This window comes from Pelophylax lessonae, assembly GCF_965119305.1.
Source record: "Pelophylax lessonae genome assembly, chromosome: 5".
Classification (NCBI taxonomy): domain Eukaryota; kingdom Metazoa; phylum Chordata; class Amphibia; order Anura; family Ranidae; genus Pelophylax; species Pelophylax lessonae.
In genome coordinates, this window is record NC_138772.1 from 140,865,510 (window position 1) to 140,887,010 (window position 21,501).

A 21,501-nucleotide genomic window follows, 5' to 3' on the forward strand; every position below is an offset into this window, starting at 1 on the left:
ACGTTCAGTATCCTATAACTAAAACTGATAACTAAAAGTAATAAGACACCACACAACATTGGGTTGTATAAAAAATAAGGCCGCGGGCATTTATTATTTGTTTTATTATTTCAACCAAACATAAATAAACAATTCATTTTATAAATTCATACAAAACACTCAAACAACCTAGCCACTACGACCCAGGTTGTAAAATAAACAGAATTAAGGGCTCTTTCACACGGAGCGGACCACATTGCGATCCGCTCCGGAATTTTTTTTTTCACGGAGCGGATGACACTTGTGTCATCCGCTCCGTATGTCCGCATATCATCCCATCCGTTTGCGGATGATATACGGACATAATGTATGTCTATGGGCATTGCGGATGTCAGCGGATGACACCACTGACATCCGATTTTTCATCCTTTCCGTGTTTTAAACGGAACAAAAATAGGGTTCTGTTCCGTTCCAAAAAACGGAACAAAACTGAAAGGACGAAAATCAGATGTCAGCAGATGGTCATCCGCTGACATCTGCAATGCCATTGATATGCATTATGTCTGTACATCATCCGCAAAAAAATAGGATGATATACGGACATGCGGAACGCCCGTGTGAAAGGGCCCTAACTCAAATAATTTTATCCAACAATAAACGATATCGCTGCAAAATCATCAAATTAAACCATTATGTCCCCCTTTGCATTACACAAAGGTGACCCTAACAAATAATAATACTGGCCACGACAAACACAAGGGAGGGAGGGTGGGGGAACACCACAGCTCCGTTTCTGAGGCGGCTGAGCCCGGACTTCAGAGGGTCCCCCTTAAATTGCCCTATGCCAGGGGTTGTGGAATGAACTGGCCAACATTCAGGCGGGAATTTTGAGCGGGAAAGGGGGAATCTGACCTCAAATAAAAGGTCATCTACACTAATTTCCCCAAAGATAAGGCCAGTTTTAAGCGGGAACAGGAGGCCGCTTGACCCCAGGGGAAAAGGTCAGCTAACCTTTTCCCCAGCAACAGAAATAACACTGTCATGTACCTGGCGGGTGGAGCCTGAATATGCTGAGGAAGGCCTCTCTTACACTTCTGACTCGGGGCCCTTGGTAGTGTAAACAGAAGGCGCAGGAGTACAGAGTCGCACGAGTGCCTGATGGCGTGCTGGTGCTGGTTGATGGCAGAGTAGGACATCAGGTGGCCACAGAACTCCAGTGGAGAGAAGGCAGCGGGCATGACTGGGAGCTTCCAGCAACTGAAAGTAAGCAGAGTTCAACAAGCCGGGTCATACACAGGAAGAGCGGATCAGATGAAATTGGTGGTGCAGAAGGATGGTCAAAGTTAAGCCGAGGTCGATGCAGGCAGGAGGCAGGGGTGGTTAAGAGCAAGCCAGGTCGGTATTTCACAGGTGGAGACAGGTAGCAGAGGCAGGAACAACAGGGGAAGCTGAAGACGAGACAGCACTGAACCTGTGTGCTGATCCAGCTTAAATAGTGCTCTTTCTTGATGAGAAGGGTGGAGCCAGGATTAGCCTGTGGGTTTTAACTCATTCTCTGCCAGAGCCTTCCTGACAAACACTTTCTTCATCCTGTGACCGGTCAAAACTAGCCCTGTTAACTTCCTCATCCCTGCCACCATCCCATGAGGAAAAGGGGAACATAGCCAGCTCCCCTTTTCCTTACATTCTGGACATAAGATCAGACAGCCAGCAATAAGAGCTGATAGGAAAACCCCATTCAGGGTACAGTCACACTTAGACATTTTCATGCATTTTATGAATTCTGGACCCAACCTTACTTTTATATTTTTACAATCAATATTTTTATTAATGTTACAACATTGGACAAGGATGACATGAAAAAGACAATCTAGAAATTGCCCTATAAAAAATATACATCAAGCAGGAGATAACCTATAGCAGAATAAACAACTATTCATCAAGATCTGTGTGCAAAGAGATGCATCTCTGACAGCAAGAAAAAAGAGAAATGAAGAAAAGAATAGACCTAGAGATCTCATGGCATGATAACATTATAACAGAAGGAGAAGTCAGCTGGACTCATACATATTGTGCTCAGGGATCCCAGATCTTCTCGAATTGATCCACCTTATTGTTAATTTTATTGGCATTCATTCATTCATTCAAGTCTGAGAGTAGCTCAGGGAAGCTGCAGTTGCTGCCATTTGGAGACCGACCCTGTCAGCAGAGCTGGGTGTTCCTCCCGGAGGCTACATCCCTTGTGAGGGAGAATCCTTGCTCAAGGACTGGGAAAGTTGGGACAGCTACACGGGTCTGGGAGGCCAAGAAAGCTGAGGCGGCTACTGGGTCCAGAGAGCTGCTGGTAATTGGGAAGTCTCGAGAGCAGGGGTCTCCAAACTACGGCCTTACCAGCTGTTGCGGAACTACACGCCCCATGAGGCATTGTAAAACTCTGACATTCACAGACATAACTAGGCATGATGGGAATTGTGAACAATTGGAGGGCCATAGTTTGGAGATCCCTGCACTAGAGGGAGCAAGCTCGAGGGGCTGGAGTGGGCAAAGTGCTGCAACCAAGACTGAGAGAGCCTGAATAGCCAGTGGTCTGGGACACCAAAGAGAGCAGCAGTGCTGCTGACAAAAGAGCCAGGTGGCTCGGTATTTTTAGTTGATCGTTTTACTGTGAGAAGTGCCCTGTGTGGGCAACCGTTGTTAAGACTGTAAATTTTGTTTAAATAAAAGTGGGTTACCAGGCTCTTAGGTTAGATTCACACCTATGCAGTTTGCTTTTGTTCAGTTTCTGCAGTGCTTTTTGCTGTTTTTGCAGTTTTAGCGCAATTTGGCTGCTATTTGCGTTTTTGTATTTTTTATGTTTTTCTTTATGGACAATTTGCTGTTGGGTAGATTAAAAACCGCAAAGCAGTACATGCTTTTCTTCAACTTCTCATTGAAGTCTATTGCACCAAAAAAAGCAAAGAAAAGCACTGGTTTGCATACGAACGTGTCCCATAGGAAATCATGTTAAATGAACTTTGGTGCGTTTCTGCAAAAAACGCATAGGTGTGAACCAGGCCTTAAGCCACAGGTTCGGACTGAACACACAGGGGTGAATGCACCCTAAACCTGACCTCCTGGGTAGTACAAGATCACACCCCCACTGTCTGATTACTCAATATTGCATCAATTTATGGTGTCTTAATTCACAAGCATCGCCAAGTCTTCAGTAAGGTGAATGCACTCTGACTTTGACATCCAGGAGTGTGACTCATCACATGGCTAAATTAAAGTTGTATAGTCATTGGAACATTCATCACACCATCTCCTCCTTGTTTCATGATAAGCAATGACTGTATAAGTAACTTATAAAATATGTTGTCAAAGTTTGCACAGGTAACAGAAGTAGCAAAATAAGGCAGAGAAATATCATTTTTTTGGCAGGCTGACCCTTTGGCCTCATTCACATGGACACTGCTGGCCTACAATCCATGAATGGGCCAGATGCTGTGTGTGTATAAGGCCGACAGTGGCTTCATAGGGCTGCTCACCTGCATGCCTGTCAAACTGGGACAAGCAACTGTGTTTGGTCAGTTACTGCGTCCTCATACACTTACATGGACAGCCTGCACTCAGCACCTCATAAACACGTGGCCCACTCATGGCCTGTGCATGTGGTTTACCACAGGCTTCTATAGTGGTCCAATGCACAGGCTTAGCCACAGCAGAGAAGATTTTTGTGGTAGGTCATGGAATGGAGATAAGTATGCATCTTAGAAGGTGTCTACTTTTGGTCAGGGAGGCAGGAGCAAAAATGATCAGTGCACTTTTCCTTTAAAGCCCATCTCCAGGAAGGCCTCTCCACTACAACCCTGCAAAGCTTGCAGTTATGTACCCATCGTTCTCCTCTGAATGTTGCACCTACTCATCCGACTGGGGAGCTCAATTTTATAACTGAAGTTACTACTTCTCACTAAATCTGTTTCTGTCTGTTTATTAGGACTGGTGGAAGAGATGGCCCTCCATAATGGCTCTTAGACCGCTCATTGATATATTCCTGTTTTATGCTTGCAAGGCCATCATATTAAAATGGAAGAAGCGGACGGCACCCTCTTTGACTTTTTAGAAAGAACTGGTTAACTTGGCACTATCATTTTATAAAGCCACTTATACAAATAGAGCCTCACCATCCAAATTTAATGAGATGTGGAATTGCTGCCTATCTATGATTAACACTTATGTCTGAGCGTATGAAATTATTGCCTCAGCTCCTTGGTTTAATATTAAAGAATAACATAATGTGTCCAGACCTATACAGTACATGATGGATACAGTGGTGTATTTTGGTTTTGTGCCGCCCTAGGCAAGACTAAAATGTGGTGCTGTCCCGCCCCTTCCTGTTTAAGATTCACCCCCCCACTCTTAACAACCCCCCACAGCCACCCCTGCACAGCTCTCGTCTGTTCACAACCTCTCTTGCACAGCTCTCTCCTCTTCACAGCCTCCCCTGTACAGCTCTCACCTCTTCACAGCCTCCCCTGTACAGCTCTCACCTCGTCACAGCTTCCACTGTACAGCTCTCACCTCTTCACAGCCTCCCCTGTACAGCTCTCACCTCTTCACAGCCTCCACTGTACAGCTCTCACCTCGTCACAGCCTCCTCTGCACAGCTCTCACCTCTTCACAACCTCCCCTGCACAGCTCTCACCTCGTCACAGCCTCCCCTGTACAGCTCTCACCTCTTCACAGCTCCCCCCCTCCATAGCTCTCACCTCTTCACAGCTCCCCCCCCCCTCTACAGCTCTCACCTCTTCACAGCTTCCCATCCACAGCTCTCACCTCTTCACAGCCCCCCCTCCACAGCTCTCACCTCTTCACAGCCCCCCCTCCACATCTCTCACCTCTTCACAGCTCCCCCCATCCACAGCTCTCACCTCTTCACAGCTCCCCCCATCCACAGCTCTCACCTCTTCACAGCTCCCCCCATCCACAGCTCTCACCTCTTCACAGCTCCCCCCATCCACAGCTCTCACCTCTTCACAGCTCCCCCCATCCACAGCTCTCACCTCTTCACAGCTCCCCCCATCCACAGCTCTCACCTCTTCACAGCTCCCCCCATCCACAGCTCTCACCTCTTCACAGCTCCCCCCAGCCACAGCTCTCACCTCTTCACAGCTTCCCCCCATCCACAGCTCTCACTTCTTCACAGCTTCCCCCCATCCACAGCTCTCACCTCTTCACAGCTTCACAGATTTCCCCCATCCACAGCTCTCACCTCTTCACAGCTTCCCCCCATCCACAGCTCTCCCATAACAGCTTCCCCCCCATCCACAGCTCTCACCTCTTCACAGCTCCCCCCCCCTTCACAGCTCTCACCTCTTCACAGCCCCCCCCCCTTCACAGCTCTCACCTCTTCACAGCTCCCCCCCTCCACAGCTCTCACCTCTTCACAGCCCCCTCCACAGCTCTCACCAGAGGCTGTATTGGGCATGTTTTGGCTGTCAGTACGGCCCTGCCCCCCTCAATGATGGAGTGACTGTGGCTTAAGATGTAGTCACTCAGAAATAACCGCTGTGTACATTACCATTACATATGTCTGTCTTTCTTATAGGATGGCAGCCACGCTGGTTTCTTTTGTGTGGAGGAATTCTGTCTTATTATGACTCCCGGGAAGATGCATGGAAAGGTTGCAAGGGAAGTATTCAAATGGCCGTCTGTGAAATTCAAGGTAAATACCTGTCAGGAAAGATATCACTTATATTTCTCACAGAAGGGGATGCTTTTTACTGTCAATTTATTTTGTCATAAGATATGCCTTTGTCACAACTTGGTAAAGTTCCATTACCTTTAGATAGAAAAGGGAAAAATGGACCACTGAATTAGTGAAGTAATATGTTTAAAACATTAACAACAGTCACATCGGCAGATAAGGCTGTGATGGAAAACTAAAAAACCTTGGTAGGGCTCGTTCACACATCCTGCTGCGACCTGCATGTTTCGGCACTTTATCAACACAGGTTACCTCTATAGCATGTAGAAAACTATTGTTTTCTTTGCGCCATATTCCTATCACAAGGCTGGTGTAATGTGAGGTGCAGAAAAATGCAGACATGATGCATTTTCACAAAGCGTACTGGATGGCACCAAAGGTCACCACAACACACCATGGTGTTGTGCAAAGACCTGAATGGAGTGTACACTTTGTATACTTCCAATAAAGGAAAAAAAAAAAAGTAAACCGTGCCTTGAGTTGTAAAATGCAGCCCATTACTTTTCAACACTACTGCATAGCAGATACCAGCCGCATGCTAAAACAGATCATTTTAGCATGCGGTTGGTGTGAACACACCCATATACATTGGTGCTGTGTAAAGTGTATGACAACCTAAATCCATTTTTCGCTTCTTCTTGAGATTGCAGGACACACCTCAACCCTCCCAACAACAGTCCCCCAATACAACCAAATGATAAGAAAAGAAAACCATTAGGCAAAAGTGGCTAGAAATGGCCGCGGCACTTTATTGGTCATAATCATAAACAAACATCATCAATAACCATTAACTCATTAAACAGGATACAATACATAGGTTACTTTAAACTTTTGGCCCAGTTGTCAGAACTCAAGCCAGAACCAAACATTATAACCTTTAACAAAGACCCCCTGACTCCAGGGTGTCAGCACTACATAAAGTGCACGCGACGGGCGGGAGGGAGCTCCTTTTCCATGCAAAGAGGCCAGCTGACGCTGCCAGAGTCCTTTTTCTAGCCTTCCAGCGGTCTTCCAGGAAAATCCCTGGATTCTGATTGACACAACCTGGAAACCTTCTCCACACAATTAAAGTGGCCATTACACGGTATACCTGAGCATAAATATAGCAATACACCCCTAAATTATGCTAGCCTAGGGGGAGGGGGGGGTGACCGCAATCCCAAGGAGGTGGGCCCAAAGGTTTGTGCCCACCTTAGCCATGGGATTGCAGGACACACCTCAACCCTCCCAACAATAGTCCCCAAATACAAACCAAATGATGAGAAAAGAAAACCATTAGGCAAAAGTGGCAAGAAATGGCCGCTGCACTTTGTTGGCGATAATCATAAACAAACATCGTCGTTAACCATTAACTCATTAAACAGGAATCCATACATAGGTTACTTTAAACTTTTAGCCCAGTTGTCAGAACTCGAGCTAGAACCTAACAATATAAGCTTAAGCAAGGACGGCCTACCCACAACAGCGGCTATTTCAATGCCCGATTACACCCCTAAATTGAAAATAACCAGGCCGACGTCTGAAAGATGGACCCCATCCCATCTATACAGACCCGGGATGCCACCCTCCAGATCGACATGCCTGTATGACAAACCACCTAAGGATAGCATGAACTTCTCAAAGGCCCTGTTAATCCGCTTCCTCATTTTCTCGAAAGCCTGATTCTGAGGAGAATACCACCAGGAAAGCCTCGGCACGATCTCTGAGAAAGCTATGGTTGTACCTGGGGAGGATAAACGAAACCACTGAAGGTCTCTTTTAATCATAAATAGAAGGTAAAGCATCCGAACCTTACCCAGGTCATTACCACCTAAGTTAACTACCAAAATAGAGGGTATGGGCCACACTTGGAAACACTGGGACAAATGCCAGTACAGCGGACACCAGCGCATACCTCTCACTCCCTTCCAATAGATAGTGAAGGCTTCAGGTGACAATGACAAATTACCACCTATTTGACGCTGAACCACACGTTTTCTGGCCCAATAATCAAAGGAGTGTCCTGTTATCAAGACACATATCTGCGTACCTGCAATGAGTCGAATAAAAAGGTTAGGACGTACATACAGTTGAAAACATTTAGACTTCCATCTGCCCAAATCCATAATACCCGAAAGGGGCATACTCGATCTGGAGACCTCTGATGCTATGCCTATACAAAATGAATGGGAAAAAATACGGAAACACCCAAGCCCCAGATGAGCAAGGCATTTCTTTAATACTACGTAAAATTGGAATTTAGTCAAAGTGGACGAATTCAAACGAACCAAGAAGGGGCCCGCACCACACAGACGTACAGCAGAAAGTTGCCTCACCAAGCTCACCAGGCAGATAGAGAGGTTTAAGCTGGTAGCCAAAGACACCCAAGTGCCCCTTCCTAACTGGTCGGTCTTAGACCGGCACAGATCTATCCAAATAAAAGAATTACCAATCAAAACATGTTAAAACAAGATGCCTAAAGGGGCATGTCTGGATAGCAGAGCTAGCTCAGATATTCTCAAGGCCCCAAAAAATATCAATGAAAATGCTGTACAGCAGGGCCTCATAACACGAAAAACATACCACTGAGGTGGCAGCAGAAAGATCTGCTAGAAGCTGTAAAGAAATCGGTCGCCTATCATCCGGCGAAAACATCGTCTTGTAATACCCCTTCAAGGCCTGCTTAATCGAGAAAAACTCAGAGCAAGAGGGGCGACCCAGTAGGCAAAGGAAAAAGGAAACACCGGTCATTACTTTTGCCACATGACCGTAAGAGTAACCATCTTGCATCAAAGATGGACCAGCACCAGCTTCAGATCAGGTCCCACAGTCCCGTTGGGCATTGGCAACCCACCTCGTCCACCTCTGGGAGCAGTTGCCAAAACTTGGGCATCTGGAAATGAGACAATGTGTCCGCAAGAATGTTAGAATAACCTGGGACATACTGTGCTTTAAGCCAGATATTGAACTTTAGGCAAAGAAAGCCTAGATGTTGCAACAAGTGAACAACAAACAAAGATTTAGAAGATAAGCAGTTTCCTGCAAACAGTACGCCCTTATTGCCGGTGTTCCGTGAGAATTACCTACCCGTGAGAATTACCTACCCCTCGTCACTTCCGGTGCTCGGCACTGTATGTAATGCGGCGGTTACATTAAAACAGCTGGGCTGCAATACATATCATCTCCGCTCCTGTCCCGGTCACTTCCCTGATCTCGGATAGTAAATATAAAAGCGGCAGCGGCTGTATGAAAACATAAATCATGGAGCCGAAAGCCGCTTTTATATTTACTTGCCGAGAGCAGGGAAGTGACCGGGACAGGAGCGGAGATGATTCGTATTGCCGCACAGCTGTTTTATGTAAGCGCCGCGTCGGTAGGTTTTTCTCACGGTACACCGTGATCGTTTCATACTAGTGCGCATGCGCACTAGTAAGCTCCTCTGTTCTTCCATCACGTATCCGGGGCTCTGAGCATGCGCACTGCTGCGCTGCTCAGCTCTTTCTGGCCGGAAGTGACGAGGGGTAGGTAATTCTCACGGGGTAGGTAATTCTCACGGAACACCGGTACTCACCAAGATGCGCCGATCTGTAAATTATGAACCCCCAAAGCTCCAGTGCCACCACCACGGGGAAAAGCTCCAAGAGCACAATATTCTTGGTCGCCTTCTTCTGAACCCAAGAATCGGGCAAAGCCCCACAGCACCAATGCGACCACCATATAGCCGTAAACCCCCTGGATCCATGAAGAACAAAAAATCCTGAGCAGGAATAAAGTCAGCCTGAAAAAAGGACCTGCCATTATACGCCTCCAAAAAATTTGCCCATACGAGCAAGTCCTCCTTCAGATCAGCAGTGAGGTGCAAATGAGAAAAGGAGGAGTTATAACCCACAGTTGACAGGTACTAACGCCTGGAGAAAATGCGCCCTACTGGCATAACTTTGCACGCAAACGCCAAAAGGCCCAGCAAGAACTGCATCTCCTTGAGTAAAACCTTCCTCCGGCAAATAAAGGCCAGAATCAAAGAACGAAACCTCTCGAGCTTTGCCTGAGGCAAACGGAATTCCAAAAAGGTCGGATCTTGAAGATACCAAGGAACTCCAACGAGGTGGATGGAGGGCATGTCTTCTCTGCCGCCAAGGGAACACCAAAGTATGCCATCCTCTTACAAAAGATGCAGAATCTCAGCACACAATACTGAATCCGTGGGACCGATCAACAAAAAATCATCCAGATAATGGACAATGCCATCCCACCTGGCTTCCGAACGGAGTACTCAATGTAGAAAAATGGAAAACATTTCAAAATGGGCGCATGACAAAGAAAAGCAGATAAAACCCTAGGGAGTTGAAGACCAGCGAAGAGATGGACAAAAGTCTGAAAGCTGATTTGATATCGGTCTTAGCCAACAAGGCACCTGGGCCCAAGGCTCAAATTTTAACTGCAGCTTCTTCAAAGGTAGTATACATCACTGAACACAAAGACCCATCAATCTCGTCATTCAAAGAGCTATCTTTAGGTAGCATACGTCATTGAACACAAAGACCTATCAATCTTGTTATTCAAAGAGCTATCTTTAGGAAATGAAAGGTGGTGGATCAGACAAAACGAGTTTGGCTCCTTCTTGGGTACCGACCCTTGGCAATCTCCTTCCCAATCTTCTCATGCACCACCTGCGGAAATGTATGTACCGATTTCAAGTTCTCTACCACAACGCACCCATCTCTCGAAAAGTAAGGCAAAGGAAAACCCTGAAGAAAGCCATTGAGAAGAAATTGGGCCTTCTCCTTGTCTGGATACTGCTCCAGCCAAGGGTGCATATTTTTCACCGGCGTGCAGGCTTTTTTGAAAAATGTCACGCTGTGCCACAGAAGGCCCGCCAGCCTTCTTTGCACATTTAAACAACGGATGGGGTCCCCCGCAAAAAGAGCACTCTTGTCTATACTTGCAGGCCGCATTCCACCGGCACTGCAATTCGTTAAATGTAAAGCAAAACCCCCGCCTGTAAGCAGGAGCCGCGGACACGGCAGCTGGCTGCTTGCTCACAAATGGTTTCTTTGGCAAATTTAAATTGAGCCATACCCCCGCATCCTTCACCCCCCAACAAAGTATGGAAAGCACTGACCGCTTTTGGTGGAAGGATTTGTTGTATGAGTACCACCCCATGCCCCCAAAATTCCTAGATGCCTCAAAGACGTGATCCAGATGTTGAAAGAGGCCGCCACACAACTCTGGCCACTTTTACGCCATAACACCTGGAAAAATACAATAAGCCTGCCACCAAATATAAAAGGATCTAGGCACTGGCCTATACCTATCCTCCTCCCTTCCCTCCTCCCCTTTCCAATCTGATCTAAAAGCAAATTCCTTAAAGGTAGGGAGGAGGGATAGCATATCTACAGACTCGCCCCTTCAAATGTTTTCCTTAACAGACAATCTGAGGTGAAAACCCAGGGGGAAGACCTCGCAGGGGAGAGCTTCCTTAAAGCAAGCCTCAGGAACACAGGGCCTGGCGGGCACAACTACTTTGGAGAGGGCACTAGACTGGGAGGGAAGATCCTCAGGACAGTCTGAAAAGCAAGAAGCAGAAGGAATAGCAAGATTAGTAAGAGCTGAGACAGAATTCAGACAGGAAGTTAAAGATCGAACCAGAGAAGATAGAACCCCCCCCCCCCCGGGGGGGGGGATTCACTCAAAGCTGGAGGATTTCCAGCAGCAGCAGGAGGGGCGGCAGGCAACTGAGCATCCACAGGTGGGACAGCAGGCAGCTGGGCATCCACAGGAAGCACTCTTGTAGGGCACCTGAGGGCAGAAAAAAGCTCCTGAGCTGACAGTCTATCCACAGCCATAGGCCACTGTGGCTCTGTGCCCACTGGTCGCTCAGGAACAGGTAAGGCTCCAACTTCTGTCACCTCCGTCTTGCGGCATGTATGCCCACCTGTTCTTCCTAGCCTGACCGCCGTCACCCAGAGGCCGCAAGCTCTCTTCTTGAGCTGCAGCAAGCTGGTGTTCCTCTGACTCCTGTATCCGCTGCTGCTCTGGCGAACCGACTCCTCCGCTGGCCTCCCTGCCAGGCAGGACCCTTGGCCTTTATCTGCGGCCGACACCGCGGCTCCTCCTCTCCCAACAGCGATGCCTTGGCTTCCTCCACCAGCCCTGGCTCAACCTGACCCTCTTCTTCAGCTAGAGACAGGCAGCGGCGTAGCCATTCCTCTCCACCTGCACTCTCCACACATTCCAGGAACCGCTGAACCAGGGACTCCATACTGGCACGTAGCTAGTTTTCCAAGCAAAGAGGCCAGCTGATGCTGCCAGAGTCCTTTTATAGCCTTCCAACGGTCTTCCAGCAAAATCCCTGGATTCTGATTGGCAGAACCTAGAAACCTTCTCCACACAATTTTACTTTTGGATAGAGTAGGGAAAGATTAGATCCTCAGTCAGGTTTTAACTCCTATCCATGAGGCTATTAGAGATTTTCCTCAGTTTCTGTCCTACTAACAGTTTTACCAGACAGGAAGTGAGGGTAGATCTGCAACAGGAAGGCACAGAGAAAGTTCTAGCTTTTCTCTACCTTTTTTGCAGTTTTTATTGGCTGTTTGAGAGCTCCCCTTACTTTGGTCTGGTTAAATATCCAGCAGAAGGGGCGTGGCTAAGATGGCGCCGTGAGCGGACGTCTTCTCCGGAGCTCTGTGTAGATACCGGCTTCATTACTCCGTACAGGGTGGCTGATCTCTCCCTGGGCTGCCTCGCTTGACTGCGGATGCCGTCCAGGTCATCTGGTAGGACGAAGGGTGGCAGGAAAATCCGCTTCCCCCCGGACGTGCAGACTTTGTCTCCCGCTGCGGCCTGTGACAGAGCGCGGGCCTCGCCTCACACTATCATGGCGTCCCCCAAGGAGGGGGAGGCGCCCCTGCCTCCTGCCTCCCCCGGCTATCCGGAGATCATGGCGGCGATAGCGGCCTGCCAAAAGGCTCTGACAAATAAGATTGAGGCCATGCAGCTTGATGTGAGCCTCATACGCCAGGACCTGGATCGGATCCGGACTCGCCTTACTACCGCAGAGCAGCGCGTGGGGCAGGTGGAGGATACTGTGGCGGATCACTCGGTGGCCATCCGCACTCTACAGACCAAGGTGAGGACCCTGGAGTTTAGAGCCGAGGACGCCGAGAACCGTTGTAGGCGCAACAATATAAGGATCATTGGCTTGGCTGAGGGAGCTGAGGGCAAAGACGCTGCTACCTTCGTTGAGGAACTGTTTCGCGGGCTTCTCCCCGCTGCCCGCCTGTCCCCTCATTTCACAGTGGAGCGGGCGCATAGAGTCCCCCCCCAGCCGGGCCCTCCTGGATCCCCCCCCCGCGCACTCTCATCCTCCGTTTGCTGAACTTTCGGGACAGAGATTAAATTCTCAGGGCTGCACGAGCTGTGGGGGAGCTCCGCCATCAAAATAACCGTTTGATGTTGTTTCCGGATTACTCCATAGAAACGCAGAAGCTGCGAAAGTCCTATGATGCTGTCAAGGCCTCCCTGCGTTCTCGTGGGATTAAATACAGTGTCCTGTTTCCTGCTAAACTTACAGTGGTGGACGGAGAGTCTGTTCGTTTCTTCACTTCGCCTAAAGATGCTGCGGCTTGGTTGGAGACTCCCCCCCCCCCCCCCCCCCCCCAGGACAGGGGATGATGCTGTACCGGCTATCTGGGATTGCGTTGTTGTGTCCCCCCCCCCTTATGCTGCCAAGGTAGGGGGATCTGCTCTCCATTTGTGTCCTCAGTTTGGGATTCTGTTTCATCCCCGCTGTTTTGATCTGCTGCCCGTGTCGCATCTGACCTTCTCACCTGTTGTGAGCTGATGGATATCCTGCTGACCTAGTTGCTGTTGAAGGACTGCATCTATATCTGTAACGAACTTTCCCTTATTTTTATTTTTGAAGGACTGTGCCCCTGGCTCTGCTGGGTGTTGTTTTGCTATTTTTTCCCCCCTTTTTTTTGGATTTTGACATTTATTGCCGGATTCCGCATCTCTTTGGGAGTTAGACTGCCTTACGAACTCCGGACCATCAGTTTCTCCTGGGTTCCCGGGGCTCCGGGGTCCCTTAGGACGGTCCGGATAACCATGTGCCTCCTTACTGTTTTTTTCAGCCCTCGGGCCTTTGTTTTGGGATTGTGCGACCCCAGGTTCGGGGATGCTCGCGGGGTGGGGGGAGGGGGTTGTTGGCCACCGTTGGCCGGACTGGATTTCATGTGGTTTTCCCTCTGGGATTTAGTTTTTCTTTTTTTTCTGTTTTCTTTGTTTTTCTTACAGGTTCCTCAATGTACTGATTTTGACATGTGTACGGTGGTTGCAAATGCTGTTGGGTGTTGGAGGTTGGGGGGTGAGGGGGGGACATATCATCCTCAGTATAATGCTTGCATAATTTGTGGCTGCTCCCTGCCCACCCCTCTGGTACTTCCCACCCTTCTTTTCTTTTTATGCTGCTCTGATGCCTGATATTTGATATTCTTTCATGGAATGTCAGGGGACTGGGTACGGCGGTCAAGCGCTCTTTGGTGCTGAATTACCTGCGTCAGCAGTCCCCTCACATTTGCATACTTCAGGAAACTCATCTGTTGGGATCTAGAATCTTGGGTCTGAGACGTGCTTGGGTTGGCACTCACTATCACTCGGTATACTCTAGCTATGCTCGTGGGGTCAGTGTCTTGATCCACCGCTCCTTATCCTTTAATCTTCTGGATCTCCACACTGACCCTGAGGGTCGCTATGTCATTATTCATGCTCTGGTGGGTGGTTCCCCTCTAGTTTTGGTGGGCTTGTATCTCCCGCCTCCTGCTGAGCTCCCCCTCCTGAATAAAATTATGGAGGTGGTTCTCGGCTATGGGGTGGCTGATTTTCTTCTACTGGGTGACTTCAACATGGTGATGTGCTGCGGGACCTTCCCGCCTTGCACAGTGGGCGGAGGCCTTTACCCTGTCTGACGTGTGGCGGGAATTTCACCCTACTACTCGTGCGTACACCTGTCATTCGGCATCTCATCGCTCCCTGTCCCGGATTGACTTGGCATTTGCCTCCCACTCTGCGCTGTGCAGGGTTTCGGGGGTGTCCATCCTGGCCAGGGGTATATCAGATCATGCGCCGTTGCTGGTGTCGCTGAGAGGGGGTCCCTCGGGTGGGGGTCTGTGGAGGCTCTCCAGATTCTGGGCCTTACATGAGGAGATCCAGGAGAGGGTTCAGGAGGGCATTGAGCATTTTTGGCAGGTTAATGTAGGAACTGCGGAACCGCCTGTCCTCTGGGATTCATTTAAGGCTTGGCTCCGGGGTGAATATGGACAGCGTATCTCGGAGGTGCGCAGGGCTTCTGAGAGATCTCTGGGGGAACGTGAGGAGGAGGCTCGGATAAGGGAAGCTGCTTATGTCGCTGACCCGTCCCCGTCCTCCTATGGGTTGTGGCAAGGTGCACTGAGAGAGGTCCAACTGTTACGCACCGAGATGACCCGGAAATCTATGTTATCTTCGGCTCAAAGGGTTTATGAGTATGGGGACAAGAATGGTAAACTCCTTGCCCCGGCTGGCGAGGGGTATTGCCCCCCCGGTTCATATTAGTGGTGTTAGGGCTGTAGATGGGGGGATCCTCCGTGATCCGGTGGCTATCACTGCTAGATTCCAATCCTTCTATGAAGAACTATACTCCTCCCGGGCAGTTTACTCCGACGGGGACTTGGGTTTATACCTGGATAGGGTGGACTTCCCGGTTTTGGAGACAGGGGATAGGCAATTACTGGAAGCGGACATCACGTTGGAAGAGGTGCAGGAGGCCCTCGGCCTCTTGCAGTCTGGCAAGACCCCGGGGGTGGATGGTCTCCCCACGGAGGTGTACACGGTCTATCGAGAACTTTTAGCCCCCCGTTTGGTCACCCTGTTTGAGCACAGTTTCTCCCATTGCTCTCTTCCGCCCTCCATGATGGAAGCGGTCATTGTGCTGGTCCCCAAGCCTGGGAAGGATCCGGAGGACTGTGCATCATATAGGCCAATTTCATTAATCAACGTTGATGCCAAAATCTTAGCAAAGGTGCTGGCACGCAGGCTTGCTGGGGTCCTCGATGTGCTGGTGCAGGCGGACCAAACGGGTTTTATGCCAGGGAAGGGGACTGATATCAATCTGCGCCGGCTCTTTCTCAACCTAGTGGCTGCTCATGCTAACAGTGGTCAACGTGTCATAGCCTCTCTCGATGCCGAGAAGGCTTTCGACTCTGTGGAGTGGAGGTTTCTCTGGGCAGTGCTGCAGCGCTTTGGCTTTGGTCCTAAATTTCTGACCTGGCTGCAGATGCTGTATCGCTCACCAGTGGCAAGGGTCCGCACTTCGGGGGGGCTCTCTGAGTCCTTCCCGCTGCGGCGGGGTACTCGGCAGGGCTGCCCGCTTTCGCCCTCCTTATTTGCTTTAGCACTGGAACCCCTAGCCATTTTGATCCGGAGCTCGCCTTCCGTTGTGGGTTTGCGGGTGGGCCCCCTGGAGGAGAAAATATCTTTTGTATGCACATGACGCTCTTCTGTACCTGCAGGATGCTGACTCCTCCTTGAGGGCTGCCCTGGAGATCTTCGACGAATTTGGTCGCTTTTCGGGTATTAGGATAAACTGGTCCAAGTCGGTCCTGTTTCCCCTGGATGGGTGGACCAGGGCGGGTGCTGCTGTGACCCCTCTGCGATGGGTGGATCAGTTCCGCTATTTGGGTGTGGAGGTCCGTAGGGACCCGGCCACGTATAGAACGTCGAACCTTGACCCCCTTGTTACCCATCTTCGGGAGCGCTGTGCGATGTGGGCCTCTCTGCCGCTTAACCTCATAGGAAGAATCAACCTGCTCAAAATGATATTTTTACCTAAATTTCTGTATTTTTTCAGGAATTGTCCAAGCTGGCTGCCTCTTTCCTTTTTTAAACTCATTGATGGGATTGTGAGCTCCTTTGTTTGGGCTGGGAAATCTCCCCGTTTGGCAAGGACTACCCTGTGCCTTCCCACTAGCTGTGGTGGTTTGGCCATGCCTGATTACCGGACTTATTACTGGGCGGTGGTGCTGGTTACTGTGGGCTGGTGGTATGCACAATCGAGAGGCAATGCAGCTGTTTGCTTGGAGGCGGCTCTGATCGGTTCCCTGCAGGGCCTTAGCAACCTGGTGTACAGGGGGCTGCGGGCTTGCCCGCCGGCTCTCCTGCCCACTAGGGTCACTCTGCGGGTGTGGGTGGCTGCGCGTCGGCGCTTTCTGAGCTCCACCGCGTGGTCCCCCGTGTGCCCCTTGTGGGGGAACCCCAACCTGCCGCATTTATGGTCCTTGCACGACCCTCAGTTGTGGGCTAGGTATGAGGTGTGGACTCTCCGGGATGTGTGCCCGGTGGGTACTGTCTTCCCTTTTGCTGATCTCCGTCGGACGCGGGGTCTGCCGAGATGGATGAGGACTTATTGGCTCATGAGGTGGTAACTAAGCCGCTCTCGTCCCTTTACCTTACGCTGCAGTGCACTCACTCTCCACGTATGGACAAGCTCTGGGACCTTTGGAGGGGGGACATCCCTGACATGGATAGAGAGGAATGGGAGGATTGTTTTGAGGCGGGTACTAAATTAATGATATCTGCCAGGGACAGACTGATTCAGACCAAATTCTTGCACAGAATCTATTATACCCCCCAGAGATTACATAGGATCTTCCCCCAGAGATCTCCGAATTGCCCGCGCTGTCTGACCTCTGAAGGGACTTTCTTGCATATGTTTTGGGAGTGCCCAGTGATAGCGCGATACTGGGTGCAGATTTTTGATGTTATAAATCATAGACTAGACCTTTCTCTTCGGCTCTCACCGGCGCTGGCCCTACTGGGTATTGTGGATGATGATCAGAGGCCTAGACCCACAAAACTGCTCATTAGTTACCTGTTGTATTATGCTAAGAGGGAAATAATTTTGAAATGGATTGCCCCTTCCCCCCCCTCGGTAATCTCCTGGGAACACTCCATTGATGCTGTCCTACCGCTGTATAAATTAACATATATGTTGCGAAACTGTCCTAAGAAGTTTGACAGGGTCTGGCAACCTTGGATGGCATCTATGAGTTAGGTGCGGTGGCTGACCCTGAGTCTGCATGGGGTGTTCCCGGGCGGAGGTGTGGAGGGAGGGCTGAATGTTTATCTCTTCTACATGACTGTCTTGAGTTGCTGAGGATTATTTGCACGATACTGTATTTGTTGTTGACCTGTTCTGTGTTTGTTATATTTGTACATGTGTCCTTCCACTTTATTCAATAAAGGAACCGTTTGTATTGTAAAAAAATATTCAGCAGAACAGGGTAAAAACCCAGTGGTCACTAGTACAAATAGAGGGGTAATTTTCTCCAGTGGAGACACAGACAGCAAACAACCTAAAAACCATCTCACAGTTTCCTGCTCAATCCAAAGCAAATAAAAAAAAAAAATGCTTTTACATACATGTCCGCTATAGAGCTTATTCAGAGAAAAGCAATGAAAGCTGTGACATGCTGAGGGCCAAGAAATGTTCTCTCTAGTTCACGACTGGACATGTACAGTATAAAAACAAAGGGAAAATTATATAGGTTAGAATCATGATCAAACCATAAAAGCCCATTCACACTTGTGTTTCAGTAACATGCATAATTTTGCAATGCATGGTACTGCATGCAAGCATTAGTAAATTGTAGTGCCATGTATTGAAAATGCCACCCCATCGCACTAAGGCCACTATCCTTCCTTGTGGTACACTGTGTTCTGTGGCTGTAGTCTGTGGACTAGGGTACGGTTGACAGACAAATTTTAGCCTTAATGCAACATTCATTTGCATACAGTAACGCACCACATAGGTGTGAGGAGGGCATTAAGGGCCTTGGTCAGCTTCTTTTGCATCCTAAAGGAGTTGTAAAGGCAGAATGTTTTTTTATCTTGATGCATTCCATATATAAGGAAAAAAAAGCCTTCTGTGTGTAGCAGCCACCCCAGCACCTCCTAATACTTACCTAAGCCCCATCCAGTGATGTCTACAAGTCCCTCGGCTGTCCCGGACTCTCCCTCCTGATTGACTTTGAATGACAGCAGCGGGAGCAAATGGACAGTTTATATAACAGTGTAAATTTGATGTCCCCTCAAAATAACTCAACACAAGGCCAATAATGTCTAAACCGCTGGCAACAAAAGTGAGTACACCCCTAAGTGAAAATGTCCAAATTGGACCCAATTAGCCATTTTCCCTCCCCGGTGTCATGTGACTCGTTAGTGTTACAAGGTCTCAGGTGTGTAAAATTTGGTGTTATCATTCTCTCTCATACTGGTCACTGGAAGTTCAATATGGCACCTCATGGCAAAGAACTCTCTGATGATCTGAAAAAAAGAATTGTTGCTCTACATAAAGATAGCCTAGGCTATAAGAAGATTGCCAAGACCCTGAAACTGAGCTGCAGCATGGTGGCCAAGACCATACAGTGGTTTAACAGGACAGGTTCCATTAAGAACAGGCCTCGCCATGGTCGACCAAAGAAGTTGAGTGCACATGCTTAGCGTCATATCCAGAGTTTTTCTTTGGGAAATAGATGTGCTGCCAGCATTGCTGCAGAGGTTGAAGGGGTGGGGGGTCAGCCCGTCAGTGCTCAGACTATACACCCCACACTGCATCAGATTGGTCTGCATGGCTGTCGTCCCAGAAGGAAGCCTCTTCTAAAGATGATGCAAAAGAAAGCCCGCAAATGGTTTGCTGAAGACAAGCAGACTAAGGACGTGGATTACTGGAACCATGTCCTGTGGTCTGACGAGACCAAGATAAACTTATTTGGTTTAGATGGTGTCAAGCGTGTGTGGTGGCAACCAGGTGTTGAGTACAAAGATAAGTGTGTCTTGCCTACAGTCAAGCATGACACTTTGCTACAATGAAAAGTAGTGAGTGTACAGATTGTATAACAGTGTAAAATTTGCTGTCCCCTCAAAATAAGTCAACACACAGCCAAGAATGTCTAAACCGCTGGCAACAAAAGTGAGTACACCCCTAAGTGAAAAATGTCCAAATTGGGCTCAAAGTGTCAATATTTTGTGTGGCCACCATATTATCCAGCACTACCTTTATCCTCTTGGGTATGGAGTTCAACAGAGCTTCACAGGTTGCCACTGGAGTCCTCTTCCACTCCTCTATGACAACATTGTGTCGCTAATTGGGCCCAATTTGGACATTTTAACTTAGGGGTGTACTCACTTTTTGTTGCCAGCGGCTGTGTTGAGTTTTTTTTTAAAGGACAGCAAATTTACACTTTTATACAAGCTGTACACTCACTACTTTACATTGTAGCAAAGTGTCATTTCTTAAGGCTCGGTTCACACTTATGTGATGCGGGAAGGCTGCGAATTCGCAGCCTGTTCCCACATCGCAAACGCACCCCTGGCAGTTCACACTGCCATATGCGAAACGCTGGGGGTGTCAATCTGATGTTAACGACACCCCCAGTTTGATCGCATATCGCAGTGCGATCTGACAGTTCGCACAGGATCAGATCGCACAAGTGTGAACCACTGTGCGATCCGATCCTGATGCGGCTCAAAAAAAGGGTCATGTGCGTCTTTACTGCGGGTGCAGTGCGAATTTAGCCATACAAAGTGTATGGCTAAATTCGCACCGCACACCCGATCGCATGTAATGAAGGAGCAGTGCGCTCCGATATTACATGCGATCGCCGCAGCCGCACATATGTGAACTGGCACTCAGTGTTGTCACATGAAAAGATATAATAAAATATTTGCAAAATGGGAGGAGTGTACTCACTTTGTGAGATACTGGGTTACTGTATACTGGGTTACTTTAAAAAAGTGTATTTTCTCATTAAATAAATTCTTATTGTTATGGATTATATTTTACTATATGCCTTTTAAACAGTATGTTATATTGTGTTGCCAGTTCATCCTACAGATAGCACACGGATGGACCTGGCTATTCCGGGAGAACAGTACTTCTATCTGAAAGCCAGGACAGCGGCAGAGCGACAGCAGTGGCTGGTGGCATTGGGATCTGCAAAAGCCTGTATAACTGACATAAGAACCAAGAAAGAGAAGGGTAAGATGGTCAGTTCATGCATCATGGGTAGTGTTGAGCGAACACGGACTGTATTATTCGTGTTCGTACCGAATAATTGGATTTTTTGTACCCGAACACGGACACGGACACTTTACTGTATGTTCGGGTAAAAATCCGTGTTCGGTCGTTTTATTTCCGGGTTTTGCATGCTTTGGCGCTCTTTTCATGGCGGGCTTTCAACAGCCAATCAACAATCGTTTAACTGGTGTGCCTTAAGCCATCCCAGCCATGCCTGCAAATGTCTCAGTAGCTGTGATTGGCCGTCTGAAGCATGTGACCAAGTCTTTATAAGTTCCAGGCAGCCGCAGCGTCTTCATTCTGCTGCTTAGATCAGGGACAGAGCACACATCAACGTGCTGGCTGCTGATTAGGGAAAGACAGGCAGGAAAAAACCATTTGTGTCCGGATAGAATTGAGGGACAGGTCGGAGTGTTTAGGCAGGGCGAGTTGTAGGCATTTTAGGGATAGAGTCTGCTGAATTATAGGGTCAGTGTCTTCTACAAAGTACAATCGATATTGCTGTGATCTACGATCTCTTCTCAATCCTGTTAGGGAGAGGCTGCTGCTGCTGCTGAATTTTAGGGAAACTGTGTTCTACAAACTACAATCGATATTGCTGTGTGGTGTGGGATAGGAGATAGGCAGGTGTCAGTGATCCACATCCATTTTTCTGTGTGTGAGCTGCAGTGAACACAATCTTTTT

The 21,501-nt window shown here is 48.6% G+C and overlaps 1 protein-coding gene across 1 annotated transcript in view; it reads left to right on the top strand.

Annotated features, from left to right (window-relative positions):
• Positions 1 to 21,501, top strand: part of PLEKHA8 (pleckstrin homology domain containing A8) — a 105,598-nt gene that overhangs the window by 20,878 nt on the left and 63,219 nt on the right. Inside the window, exons 2-3 of the mRNA XM_082259470.1 lie at positions 5,567 to 5,683; positions 20,622 to 20,777. Coding sequence (XP_082115596.1) covers positions 5,567 to 5,683; positions 20,622 to 20,777 — 273 coding nt within the window. The remainder of the gene's footprint in view (positions 1 to 5,566; positions 5,684 to 20,621; positions 20,778 to 21,501) is intronic.